This window comes from Equus quagga, chromosome 14 (genome assembly GCF_021613505.1).
Source record: "Equus quagga isolate Etosha38 chromosome 14, UCLA_HA_Equagga_1.0, whole genome shotgun sequence".
Lineage (NCBI taxonomy): Eukaryota > Metazoa > Chordata > Mammalia > Perissodactyla > Equidae > Equus > Equus quagga.
This window is the reverse complement of record NC_060280.1, coordinates 57,173,553-57,188,047: the sequence shown is the minus strand read 5'-3', so window position 1 is coordinate 57,188,047 and position 14,495 is coordinate 57,173,553. Positions and strand designations below refer to the sequence as shown.

At 34.2% G+C, this 14,495-nt stretch overlaps 1 protein-coding gene across 1 annotated transcript in view; it reads right to left on the bottom strand.

Annotated features, from left to right (window-relative positions):
* The window catches only part of CUL5 (cullin 5), a 93,166-nt gene that overhangs the window by 11,025 nt on the left and 67,646 nt on the right, over positions 1-14,495 (bottom strand). The window contains exons 11-13 of the mRNA XM_046685573.1: positions 13,550-13,614; positions 3,516-3,648; positions 2,545-2,676 (exon numbers count right to left, since the gene is read on the bottom strand). Coding sequence (XP_046541529.1) covers positions 2,545-2,676; positions 3,516-3,648; positions 13,550-13,614 — 330 coding nt within the window. The remainder of the gene's footprint in view (positions 1-2,544; positions 2,677-3,515; positions 3,649-13,549; positions 13,615-14,495) is intronic.

Below are 14,495 nucleotides of genomic sequence, written 5' to 3'. Positions count from 1 at the left end.
AGTGATAATCTACACTTCACAAAAATGGATAATCAAAAGAGGTAACTGGCCAACAAAGATGATAAAAGTATACCAAAGAAATGAAAATAAAATAATGCTGGAAATGAAAATAAAATAGAACATAAATGGAGTTATAGAAGAAAGAGCTGGCTGTGGTTGTAATGTTGATACTGCCAACGTTGAAGACTCTAAATATGCAGGCAAAGGAACTTAGAGAAGATAAATCATTAATATCAATGAGAAAAGTGGTAGTGACCAAAAAGGATAAGATGCCCCAGAGGAAGCGATGTCAGCAAAGACTTTCACAACAGTGAAAGCCCAAAAGACAAAAGGATGGAAAATGACACAAACTTACAGGGAGTATGACAACTCTCCAAGGCACACAAAAAATGCTCACTCTGTATTGTAAGTTATACAACAAGAAGGGAAACGCTAGTCATACTATTCTTCATTTTAATAACAGTATTATTGAGATATAATTCATCTACCACAAAATTCACCCAAATGTACAACTAAGTGGATTTTAGTATATTTACAATCATCACCACTATCTAATTTTAGAACATTTTCATCACCCCAAAAAGCAACTCCATACTTATTAGCAGTCACTCCCCAGTCGCCACCCACCACCCACCTACCCCACTCCTGGAAACTACTAATTTACTTTCTGTCTCTATGGATTTGCCTATTCTGGACATTTCATGTAAATGGAATCATACAATATGTGGTCTTTTGTCTCTGGCTTCTTTCTCTTTAGCATAGTGTTTTCAAAGTTCATCCATGTTGTAGCATGTATCAATACTTTACTTCTTTTTATTACCAAATAATATGCCATTGTATGAATAAACCACATTTTGTTTATCTAGTCATCAGCTGATTGACATTTTGGGTTGTTTCCACTTTTTGGTTATTATGAATAATGCTGCCATGAACAATGATGTACAAGTTTGTGTGTGACCATATGCTTTCATTTCTCTGACGCAGAATTACTTAGGAGTAGAACTGCTGGGTTGACTCTATGTTTAACTTTTTGGGGAACTGCCAAACAGTTTTCCAGAGCAGCTGCAGCATTTTATATTCTCACCAGCAAGGCATACGGGTTCCAATTTCTCCTCTTCCTTGTCAACAATTGTTACTGTTTTTTTTTTTAAGTTAACCTTTTTATTTATTTATTTTATTTATTCATTTCCTTCTTCTCCCCAAAGCCCCGCAGTACATAGTCATATATTTTTTAGTTGTGGGTCCTTCTAGTTGTGGCATGTGGGACGCCGCCTCAGCATGGCTTGATGAGTGGTACTAGGTCCATGCCCAGGATCCAAACTGGCAAAACCCTGGGCCACCAAAGCAGAGCGTGCAAACGTAACCACTCAGCCATGGGGCCGGCCCCTGTCTGTTTTTTTTATTTTAGTTATCCTAGTAGGAGTAAAGTGGTATCTCATTGTGGTTTTGATTTGCATTTCCCTAATGACTAATGATGCTGAGCACCTTCACACACACATATTGGTCATTTGTATATCTTCTGTGAAGAAATGTCTATTCTAATCCTTTGCTTATTTTTAATTGAGTTGTCTTCCTACTGTTGAGTTGTAAGAGTTCTTTATATATTCTAGATACAATATTAGACAAATAAACTGCAAATATTTTCCTAACTATTCCTGAGTTTGTTGCCAAAAAACCCTCTGAAAGTTTCTTATGTTTTAAATTACAGTATATTAAATACATATTAATTTTGCTAATTTTTTCCTGTATATTTATAACAGACAGTAAGAGTTTTTAACGTTTTCACCAAAATTTCTAAGTCACAAAACAACAGTTTTTCCCATTGATTGTTAATATGAAGATCCTTTTGCACAGTAATTTCTACTATCCCACACTACCATGCAAAGCAGGGCTAGCAGTAAATCTGTAATTTGAAATATATATATAAATGAAATACATAAAGTACATATAAGTATATACATTATATAATTATATTATAATATACTATATATAATTTTATTATATATTAGTATATATTATAAATGATAACACCATATATATATAAATGAAAGACATTCATTTTAATATAACTCAAATTCCATTAAAGGGAACTGAAAGAAATAGACAAAATATTGTGATGTGGCAATTTAGTCATAATTAGCAATGATTATTCTAAAAGCTATCATCTTTTACCTATTGGTTCTTTTTGCTATATAGAAGTGCTTATTTACAAACATCTTTATGGTTAAACATAATAGTACTGAAAACACCTTAAAAATGAAATGATTTGTTCTGCAGCCTATTTAATAAGGTCAGTTCAAATGAGAGTGGAGATACAAAGAGTGAAATAGTAGAAGCAAGGCAAGAGCCAAGCACTTCACTAAAAGTCTTTACTAAGAAAACATACTTTATTAGGTATTGCTATTTTATATAACTGATGCTATATTCTTATAAAATCTTCCTATTTCTTTGACATTAACAATATCACCAAAATGTATTACTTAAGCACACATATGAACCATGTGCTATATTAAGAAAACCAAACATTAAAAAAAATTTACTTACTCTTAGCCACTCTACCATATTCTCTTCAATTTCACTATCGGCAGAGATGTCTAATATAAGACGTCGTGTCAAATGAGCTTTGTGATATCTCATAAAAACGTCTTTGTTTTGTACATATTTAAGTACCAAGAGCTGTACAGAAAACAAAGTTACTTCAATTCATACATACTCTTAGCCATCTCTCTCATTTAGACATTTCTACATCCCCCAATTGTGAGAATTCAAAAATTTATATAAGCATATACAGACAGAAGCCTAGTAAACTGCCCATCTCTGAAAAATAACAGTCCTGATATATTACTTTAAAAGTTAGCAAATTTGAGACTGTAACCAAATAACCTTTTAGAGTTCCTAGAAACAATTATTTTTCAGGTTTCATATAAAATATGATAAAACTTCACATGAAAATCAATGGTTCTTCCCCAATTTTCTCTTCTACATATGTTCTTCCCTTTTTCTGACAGTAATCTCTCTAGGCCTTTTTGTCTATACTTTCTCTATATTTTACTTATTTTTTTTCTCTTTGTATTCATGGGCTTATACTAACAACCAGGAGACAAATAAAAATGAACACAACTAACTCTTTCTTTATACTCATTTATCACTAGTTATCTATTTTAGGTTCTCACAAAAATAAATAAGTGAAAAACTCCCAGTTTTTCAACTATTGTTCCAAACACCATCAGCTCCATTTTCCCTTTTTCTGTTCTTTAATAGGAGCTAGAATTTAATTGCCTAAAAAGAAGAAAGGGGAAGAATTAAGTGCTGTTTCCCTTTCTGGTAGCTATAGAATAAAAATTATCAGGAAGAAAAATAACTGCCCTATAGAGATCTTACACTGTAAAATTTCATAATATTAGTTGCTTATAGATAAACATTAAAAAAACTGATGCTATCACAGAAAACTTTATAAGCAAAAACACAAAGTAAGGTGATTAAAAATTTTGAAATTAAAAAAAAAAATTCTGTACCACTTCTTTAAGCTTTGCTTCAATCTCTTCAGAGGTTAGTTTTTTGCTTAATGGTGTTTTTCTTAGCAACATATCACAGTAATTGGCAAGCAGCTCAGGGCATTTTGATTCAGGCTGAGTTTTTAATCCCACCCTAAAAAACAAATTAAAAGCAGTTGATAAAAAAGGATTGGTATCTGCAAATATTTTTTATAAAGCCAATTTTTCACAAAAAACTTCTTACGTTGTAAAGATCCAGTGATCAGGGCTGGGACTAGAGTGAGCAAGAAGACACTTAGGGTGCATAATTTAAGGAGGCACTCACTCTTAGGTTCCCATAAATGCACTTGCAGGACCCTGAGAGTGAGACCTCCTTAAATTTTGTACCCTAGGTGCCTCCCTGCTTCACTCTAGTGGTAGCCATGCCAATGATCTTTAAGAGATTTTATTCAGATATTTGCTAAAATACTTTTGAAAAACTATGTAAATCCTTGCATACTTGTAAGCTAACATTTAAAACTTTTCATTATTAAGTAAGGATAAAACTGTTACTTCACTCTTTGAAATGTATCCAATTTAACCTAAATTCCATAGTAATATATTTATCATTATCCATTTCAAAAAACTTTAAATAAACTTTTCTTAAACAAGGAAGAACTTGTATCTCTATTTCACTTTCCCGACAAAATTTTAAAACCAGTGTATTGTATTTTTATGCTTGAAAAAATCTTGCATTTATACTTTATCCTACTTATCTAAACTATATATATAAATAAATTTAAATTCAACAACCTAAAATTTCTTGTGTATATGAAATTCAAGTGTTATTTTACTAGAATTGAGTTATCCAAATTATTGTAAGTACACAACTTACCAAAACCACAATTATACTGTGTGTAGATAAAACATATGCATATGCAAAATTTTACTGTATGTGTCAACTCTTAATGAGGTGGATGAAAATTTTTTCCCTTCCCAATTATGAATCCAGAAATCACAATCATTTTTATTTCTACTTTTTATTTTTATAAATGCATGTCTTTGCTGTGAAAAATCTCATTCACATAAGTACGTAGATAGGACTGGAAGAAGTTTTCCCTATGACGTTACTCAATTCATTGAGCACCTCCTCAATTATTTGCTAAAAAAATACTGATCTGACAAAAAAAAGTTATCCTAAATAAAACATCAAATTAGCCATCAATTGTGTTGAAACCAAAGAATTAGAAACCATCTGACTTGCAAAGGATCTAATACCTAGTTATTAGAAATTCATTTTCTGTACATCAATACCAATATTTCAAAACATTTCTTTCTTATGCAGCTTGGAGGCCTTTTATATTCCAAGACAACACATCATAGTAAGATCTAAGAGAGGTATGCTTTTACAAAATAGGGAAGGATAATTGTGGAAAGAAGTGGAAAGGAGAAAGTACGATGATGCTTCCACCAAAGGGCTCAATTTTAGAAAACAGTAGATGCAGATGAGGATTTAGAAACTGATTTTCTTAAAAGTATCCCCTCTGACATACACTAGGAAAGTCTTTCTGAATCTTCCAAGGTAGGCATCTGCCAGTCTGAAGACCACTATTCCTTCCTTCTCCCTTCCTTCAATTCAACCTGTTGAGAAGACAGCAGTCGGTCTTTTTATTGCTGTTTGTTTGAAGGTAGTGTGTCATTTTCCCCGCCTCTGGCTGTTTTAGTGTTTTTTTTCTTTCAGTTTTTGGCTGTTTAACTAGGAGTTACTTAGGAATGGTTTAACTTATATTTATCCTCCTTGGGATTCAAAGAGATGCCTGAATCTAAGAGTTGGTATCATTTATCAACGTTGGAAAATTTTGGTCAATAGCTCTTCAAATATTGCTAATGACTTCTCTTCTGTTTTCTATGATTCCAATTATATACCACTATAGATATTTTACCTTTTCTCAGGTAACAATTTCCACCTATTTGTCCATTAACATGGATTATTTATTCATTATTACTCATTGTCTATTTAAGATTATTACTGAGATACAATTCACACACCATATACCATTTAAAGTGTGCAATTCAGTATCTTTTAAGTATATTTACAAGGTTGTGCAACCATCATCATAATAAAAATTTAAAACATTTTCACTGCCCCAAAAAGAAACTTCCATACTCATCAGCAGTCCAATTCCATTCTCCAGCTATCCCTCCCTCCCAGCCCCAGGATACAACTAATCTACTTTCTATCTCTATGAATTTCCTTATTCTGGACAGCTCATACAAATGGAATCATACAATATGTGGTCTTTTGTGACTTATTTCTTTTACTTAGCATAAGGTTTTAAAGATTCATCTGTATCACAGCATGTATCAGTAGTTCATTCCTCTTCAAAAATATTTGCATCTTTTTATTCCTTTTTAAAAATATTTCTATCTTTGTGGTAAAGAAGATTTAGCATTTTAACCACTTTTAAGTATAGAATTCAGTGGCATTAAGCACATTCACAATATTCTACAAATATCACCACTCTCTATGTCCAGAACTCTTCCATTATCCCAAACAGAAAACCTATACCCACTAAACAATAACTTCCCATTCTCCTTACCCCCAGGATCTGGTAAGGTCTATTCTACTTTTTCTATCAATGAATTTGCCTATTCTAGATATCTAAGTGGAATCATACAAAACTTGTCCTTTTGTGTCTGGCTTATTTCACTTAGCATAATATTCTTAAGGTTTCACTCATGTTGTAGCATGTATCAGAATTTTATTCCTTTTCATGGCTGAATAATACTCCATTGCATGGATATAGCATATTTTGCTTATTCATTCATCAGATAATGGACATTTGGGTTGTTTCTGTTTTTAGTCTATTAAGAATAATGCTGCTATGAACATTCATGTACAAATTTTTGAGTAGATTTATGTTTTTATTTCTTCTGGGTACGTATACTCAGAAGTAGAACTGCTGGGTTATATGTTAACTTTATGTTTAACTTCTTGAGGAGTTATCAAACTGTTTCCAAAGTAGTTGCACACCAACTATATATGATTCTAATTTCTCCACATCCTCTCTAGTACTTGTTAACGTCTTTTTAGTTTTAGCCAACCTAGTGGGTGTGAGTGGTATATCACTGTGGTTAAGCTATTAATCTTTTTTTTTTTTAAAGATTGACACCTGAGCTAACAACTGTTGCCAATCTTTTTTTTTTCCTGCTTTTTCTCCCCAAATCCCCCCAGTACATAGTTGTATATTCCAGTTGTGGGTCCTTCTAGTTATGGGATGTGGGACGCCACCTCAGCGTGGCCTGATGAGTGATACCATGTCCACACCCAGGATCCGAACCAGCGAAACCCTGGGCCGCCAAAGTGGAGTGCACAAACTTAACCACTTGGTCATGGGGCCAACCCCTAAGCTATTAATCTTAATTATTCTAAAATCCTTATCTGCTAACTCCAATATTGGGATCATCTGAGAGTCCGCTTCTAAAATGATTTGTCTCTTAATTGATCATAAGTTTCTCTGCCTTCACAGGACTAGTAAGGCCAGACTGAATACTGGGCACTGCATATAAAAGAACAACAGAGGCACCAGATGATGTTATCTTCAATTGAGAGTGGGTTTACCCTGTGTTCTGCTATGGAAGAGACCGATCACTTTAAACCAATAGGGACTGAGTTGGTGCAAGGCTGGGTTGCAGTTTTGCTAAGGATCAGTCTACCTCTGATTAACCATTGAATCTAAGGAACGTCCCTCCTATGTTTTCAGTTGAGAGCCTAGTGGGTTTTGTCATTCCAGTCCTGTGTGACCACCAAAAGCTCTATTGTCCCCCAGCAGTATTGCTCAGCCTGAGCCAAACCTAGATTCTTAGCTGCTGCTTTTCAGGGAAACACAGCTATAAATCCTCAGCTAACCTCTGAAAGGTTCTCTCTCATTTCTATAAGTTCCAAATCTTTTGTCCTAGTTGCTTCTATAGCTCTTTGATAATATTCAAGTTACTATTTTCTAAATTTACCTGGTATTTCTGGTTGTTCTCAGTGGAAGCACTGGCCCACCACAAGCTACTCCATTCCACCTCAGAAGTGAGTCTCCCAAATAACCTGGATGCAACTAGTAGCTTTATTCTTCTAGAACATCACCTCCAATAGCCACAACACCCATGAATCAGCTAATAATACTCATTTTAGTCCATGGAAATTTTCTACTTTAATCTGGAGCTAAAGGTAGGCCATGGTGACCTTAGAATGAGAAAATAAAGAGAAATCTAGCCATCCTCACTTCTGGGAATCTAGACTAGAGAAATACTTTCACAAATATAAAATGACAAATGTACGATATTATTCTCTGGAGCATTATTACTTATAGCAAAATATCAGAAACTACTTAGTGCAGCAATAAAGGATCAATTAAATAAACTATGTTCCATCTACCAGACAGAATGCCATGCTGCTACTAAGAATAAGGAGTTATAAAAACCCACAGCTAACATGCTCAATGGTTAAAGACTGAGAGTGTTCTCCTAAAATCAGGAACAAAACAAAGATGTCCATATCCGCCATGCTGCTCATGGTTGTACTTGTTCTAGTTAGAAAAATTAGACAAGACAAAAAAGGCATCCAAATTGGAGAGGAAAAACTAAAAGTATCTCTATTGGCAGACACCATGATCTCGTATTCACAAGGTATGAAAAAATCCACAGAAAAGCTTCTAGAGCTAATGAATGAATTTAGCAAAGCTGCAAGTACAAGATCAATACACAAGAATCAGTTGTGTTTTTATACACTAGCAATGAACCATTCAAAAGGAAATTAAGAAAACAATTCCATTTACAAGAGCATTTAAAATAAAAAAATATCTAGGAATAAATTAAACCAAGGACATGAAAGCTCAAGACATGAGAGAGTGAAAGAGCCATCCATGCAGGGTTGCAGCCTGGCATGGGCTGTCATAGTCTAGGCTGGGTAAGTTAAACATCCACTAGAGGGGGCCAGCCCCGTGGCCAAGTGGCTAAGTTTGGCAGCCCAGGGTTTCGCCGGTTCAGGTCCTGGGTGTGGACCTAGCACCACTCGTCAAGCCATGCTGAGGTAGTGTCTCACATGCCACAACTGGAAGGACCCACAAGTAAAATAAACAACTATGTACTGGGGGGCTTTGGGGAGAAGAAGGAAAAATAAAATCTTTAAAAAAAAAACCCCATGAAAACCAAAAACATCCACTAGAAGGGCCTAGCATCATGTGTCAAAACCCAAACAGGTAAGGGGTGTGTTGACATGGAGGCGTGGTCAGGTATGGAATATGAGAAACTAAATACGTAAGGAGGCTGTCCATGCAAGGGAAAGGCACAAAGGGAGGCATGAAGGTTCCAGCAAGAAGGAGGCATCCATGTAGAGGGTGGCCCAGCCTGGGGAGTCACAGCCTCAGGAGGGTAAGGAAAGCATCCATAAGGAAACAAGGCCAGACACTGTAGTTATAAATGTGCATGTGTATCTTTAAGATTGTCTACTGAGAGGGTCTAGGAGCAGTGACACTCCAACAGCAACGAACACACCAGCACCAGAGCTTGTCCACTAAAGATCATCGTCCATTAAAAAGAACTAGGGCTTCAAGAAAAAATGGCTGATTCTGAGGCTAGGGAAGGAAAAGTACAAAATGAACGTGGAAATCCTCATGTGGCAAAAAGAAAGGAAGAGTTTACTGTCAAAAGGACTCAGAAACCAGCTTTCACTAGTGAAATCTAGGATAACTTGAAAAACAAAATAAAGAATGACAGTAAATTATAACCCACTGATTAAAATAGGAAACCATGAGTCCATACTGATATGATAAATCAATGTATAAATTGAAAATCTGATCAGCAATGGGATCTTACATAGTTTTAAAGTACCTATCACAAAATACTTAATTACAAAGAGAAAAAGAATAACTTTGCAGTGGAGAAGTCTGGCAGGCACCAACTTAATCAAGTGATCAAACTAAACAAAATTAGCAATGAGATAAATCAAAACCATGCACTCTCCGATAAGATGCAATGAGAGGAACAAAGTTTCTCTTCTGCCAAACATGCAAACCTGAATCTAATCATAAGGAAACATCAGATTAACTCAAACTTTGGGACATTTTACAAAATAACTGGCCTGTAATCTTCTAAAGTGTCAAGGTCATGAGAGTCAGAGACTGAGATGCTTCTAGACCAAAGAAAACCAAAGAAATATAACAACTAAATGCAACACATGATTCTGTACTTAATCTTTTGCTATAAAAAACATTATGAGGCCAGCCCAGTGGCACAGTGGTTAATTTTGCACTCTCTGCTTCAGAGGGCAGGGGTTTGCAGATCCAGATCCTGGGTGCGGACCTAACACTGCCCATCAAGCCACACTGTGGCAGCATCCCACATAAAATAGAAGAAGATTGGCACAGATGTTAGCTCAGAGACAATCTTGCTCAAGCAAAAGGACTGGCAACGGATGTTAGCTCAGGGCCAATCTTCTTCACAAAAACAAAAAATCATTATATGGTCAGTCAGTGAGATTTAAAGGAGTGTGAGGAGTAAATCGTAGAATGCATCAAAGTCAACTTCTTGATTTTGATAGTTATATTGTGATTATATTTGTAGAAAATAGTGTACTTAGAATGACGAACAACTTACTCTCAAATGGTTCTAGAAAAAAAAGTTTTAATGTACTTCCAAAGAGAAAAGCATAATGAGGAATAGTACTTACAACTTTATGTACACAAATCTGACAACTTAGAAGAAATGAACAAATTCCTTGAAAAACACAACTTACTAAAACTAAAACTAGATTAAATAAAAAATCTGAAGAGTCCTGTATCTATGAAAGAAATTGAACTTGTCATCAAAATTTGCCCATAAAGAAAACTCCAGGCCCAAATGGTTTTACTTACGAATTCTATCAAACATTTAAAGAAGAAGTAATATCAACTACCCTAATTCTTTGTGAACATACAAAGGGAGGGAATAACCCCCAATCCTTTTTATGAGGCCAGCATAATCCTGATCCCAGAAAAATGACAAGGACATCACAAAAATGAAAATTGTACAAGACACAAAGACCAAAAAGAGGTAAATCATTCAAGAATAAAGACCAAAAAAAAGGTAACAAAACATTAGCAAATTGAATCCAGGAACATATAAAAATAATAATAAATCATGAGCAAGTAGAGTTTACATCAGGAATTCAACCTTGGTTAAATGTTTAAAAAAAAAAACTCTCACAATGTATTTTTACCACATCAAAAGAATAAGGAAGAAAAACTTATAATCATTTCAACACAGAAAAAGCATTTAATAAAAGCCAACACTCCATTTACTATCAAAAGTTTTAGCAAATTAGGAATAAAAAGCAAGCTAATTAAGGGCATCTATGAAAAATCCTCAGCTGTCTTTGTATTTAATGATGAACTATTAAAGGCTTTCCCCTTGAACTTGCCAAAAAAGGTAAGGACGCCCACTCTCACTATTTCTATTCAACACTGTACTTATGATCCTAGTCAGTGCTTCAAGGCAAGAAAAAAACGTAAGATCAGAAAGGAAGAAGTAAAACTGTCTCTGTTCACAGATTCCATGATTGTTTACATAGAAAATCTTAAGAAACCTACAAAACAACTACTAGAACTAATAACTGTAACAAGGTAACAGACCATAAGATCAATATACAAAAATCAACTATATTTCTATACATTAGCAAAACACCAGAATATTAAAAGCATTCGTGGAAAAAAGAACAAAATTATACTACCTGACTTCAAGACTTAACTACAGAACTATATTCATCATGACTAAGCAGTAATGGCCTAAGGACACCCAAATAAATCAGTGGAACAGAATAGAGAACCCAGGAAAACATACACATTCTTAAGTCACTTGATTTTTTTTTGCTGAAGAAGATTTGCCCTGAGCTAACATCTGTGCCAATCCTCTCTTTTGTATGTGGGATGTCGCCACAGCATGGCGTGATGAGCCATGTAGGTCTGCACCTGGGATCCAAATCCCCAAACCCAGGCTGCTGGAGTGGAGCATGCTGAATTTAACCACTATGCCACGGGGCTGGCCCCATAAGTCATTTGATTTTTGACAAAAGGCACCAAAGCAACACAGTGGGGTATAGAAAGTATTTCCAACAGATGATGATGAAATCACTTGCTACACATATGAAAAAAAATAAAAAATTTAACCCCTAGCTTACACTATACACAAATATTAATTTAAGATGGAACTTAGACCTAAATGTGAAAGCTGAAACTATAAAGCTTTTAGAAGAAAAAAAGATTATTTTCATGTCCTAGAGGTAGACAGATTTTCCAGACAAAACACAGAGAGCAAAAACCACAAAAGAAAAGCATATATCTTATAAAGGATCTGAATACAGAATATATAAGAACTTGTATAGCTCACTAATAAGAAGGAATAACCCGATGGAAAAAAATTTAAGAACAGACAAAAAATTTGAACACTTTATAAAGGAAAATATAAGGATTCCAAAAAATGCATTAAAAAGTGCTCAACATCAAGTCATGAGGGAAATGGGAATTAAAACTATAATGAGATATCACTACATATATCCAGAATTACTAAAATTAAAATGACAACACTCAACATTGGTGAGAATGAGGATCAAGTACTCTCATACTTCACTGGTGGGAGCATAAAACACTACAACCACTTAGAAGAACAAACTACTATGATATGCAGAAACATAGATGAATCTCAAAAACTATGTTGAACTGAACGAAGCTTTACGCAAAAAAGCACATATTGTATGATTCCATTTATATGAAGTCCTAGATCAGGCAAAACTAATCTATGTTGAAATAATCAGAACAATAGTTGCCTCTGGAAGGAAGTGGGGGTGGGACTGACTGAATGGGCATGAGGTAACTCTCAAGGATGATAAAGATATTGTACATCTTAATGGGTGTAAGCATTTGTCAAATCTCAAAAAAGTATATGCTTAAGATTTATTATATGCAGGTAAATTTTATCTCAGAATATGAACAAACATCAAATTCAATTATTGACTGCATGTTGAAGTATTTAGGGAGTAATGGTTACTGATGCCTGCAACTTCTTTCAAATGGATTTAAAAAGTTGACTGATGGATGTACAGGGAGATACATTGATAAAGCATTACAGTAACTTTAAGTTTGAAAATTTTCATTAAAAAATCCTAGGGGCAGAGGAAAATGAGGAAGATCTCTATCTATTATATGAAGAGCTCTCCAAGATATAGTGGTACATGCTTCATAAATCTCACAATTTATAAAGAGAACACAATAAATAAACTATGCCAGTTACTATAATACTGTATGACCCAGGTATCTTCCACTGTAATATCACCCAACTAACTTATATAGCTCAAAAAACTAAAATGAAATGATTAAAATAAGATAAAAAAACTTGAACAATTACTTTTCCTTATTAACAAATGCTATTTTCAAATATTTTAGCATTATGTATAAAATATTTTTAAAATAGCAATTCTCTGCTAGAAATTACATCAAAAGATTTTTCCAATTAACCCTTACTGCTACTTAGTATTACTCTGAAGAAACTATAACTAGCTCAGATTTATTATTTCATTAAATTTTGATTTTCATATTTTCTATAAAAATACTTAGCAGAAGTAAATTCATCTTACCAATGAGATCAATTTTTAAAAATAGTAATGTAAAAATTTACATTAAAACTGATTTTCCTTTTTGTATCATTATGGTGAAGTGAGTCATATTCTATGATTTTATAGGTAATAAAATAACTTTAGTGACTATTGGAGAGGGAAAAACAATAAAGTAGAGATTCTAAAAGATTAAGAACAAAACATTTTTCAGACTTAAAAAACTAAGGTTAATATTTTTTGGCCAAAAAAGGAAATAATTAAAAATTGAGACAGAGTTTTTAATAACCAAAAGCAACAAAAATCATAAAAGTAAAAAACAACAACGAAAAACAAACCTAATTAGGATTAGGGAAATACGGCACCTTGCATACCCAATAACATATAATAAACACACTCTGAAAAAATTTAAGAATTTTAAACATACAATATTTAAAAAACTTACCCTTTCTGCTTCAAAGGTAATTCAAGTTTAAATATGGTAGCATCATTAACAACTGCTTTATACGCCTACAAATAATTTAAAATTAAATATAAACATCATTTTTAACATTTGAAATACAGTTAAATTGCTACAATTCCAAAAATACATAAAAATATAAATTAATTTTTATTTTTAATGTTGTATCTGTCCTGATACAATTTTCAAGTCAATGACTTCAGCATGCTCTTAGTCATGTTCTGATTATCATTATTCTCATATAGGATCTTAATGCTCCCTGAGAACCATACCATTCTCTTGTCCACGAGTTCTCCTAGAAAACATTTTCATACCATCTTCTTTCTCTTGAAACCTCAAATATTTCCTCCCCCATGTATACTCTCAGCTGATAATGTGGCTTCCTACTCCATTGAGAAAACGGAAGTAATCAGAATTCCCTTCTATTCCTCCTGCATGATCACTATTTTCCCTCTCTTTGTTTCTGTAGCCTCAGCATACAAACATACTGTTATTGTTTAAATCCTTAAAATTCTGTGTTGGCTTTGTCCATCTTCAGCTACTGCCCCATTTCTCTCTCTCCCTCTTTAAGCTAAACTCCTGGAAGAACTATCTAATTCACTGTCTCCAATTTCTCTACTGCCATTCTTACCAAAAACCATTCTCCCCAGGCTTTCACATCACTACTCCACCCATTCGTTCTTGTCAAAGCCACTCACAAGCTGATCCTGCCCTCCTCCTGCAAGTGCCTTTTCCACTTGTTTTCCAGCACACGCTCCTGGTCATTCCACTCACTCTCCTCCCTCCTTGTGAAAGATAGTTCCTCATCTTTCTGATAAGTAAATTTAGCATGCCCCAGGCCAGCGCTTGGATCTCTTCTCTTTTCTATCCTCACTCATTAATTTGGTGGTCATACGCAGTGTCAGTGCTTTCAATATCATCTATATGCTGA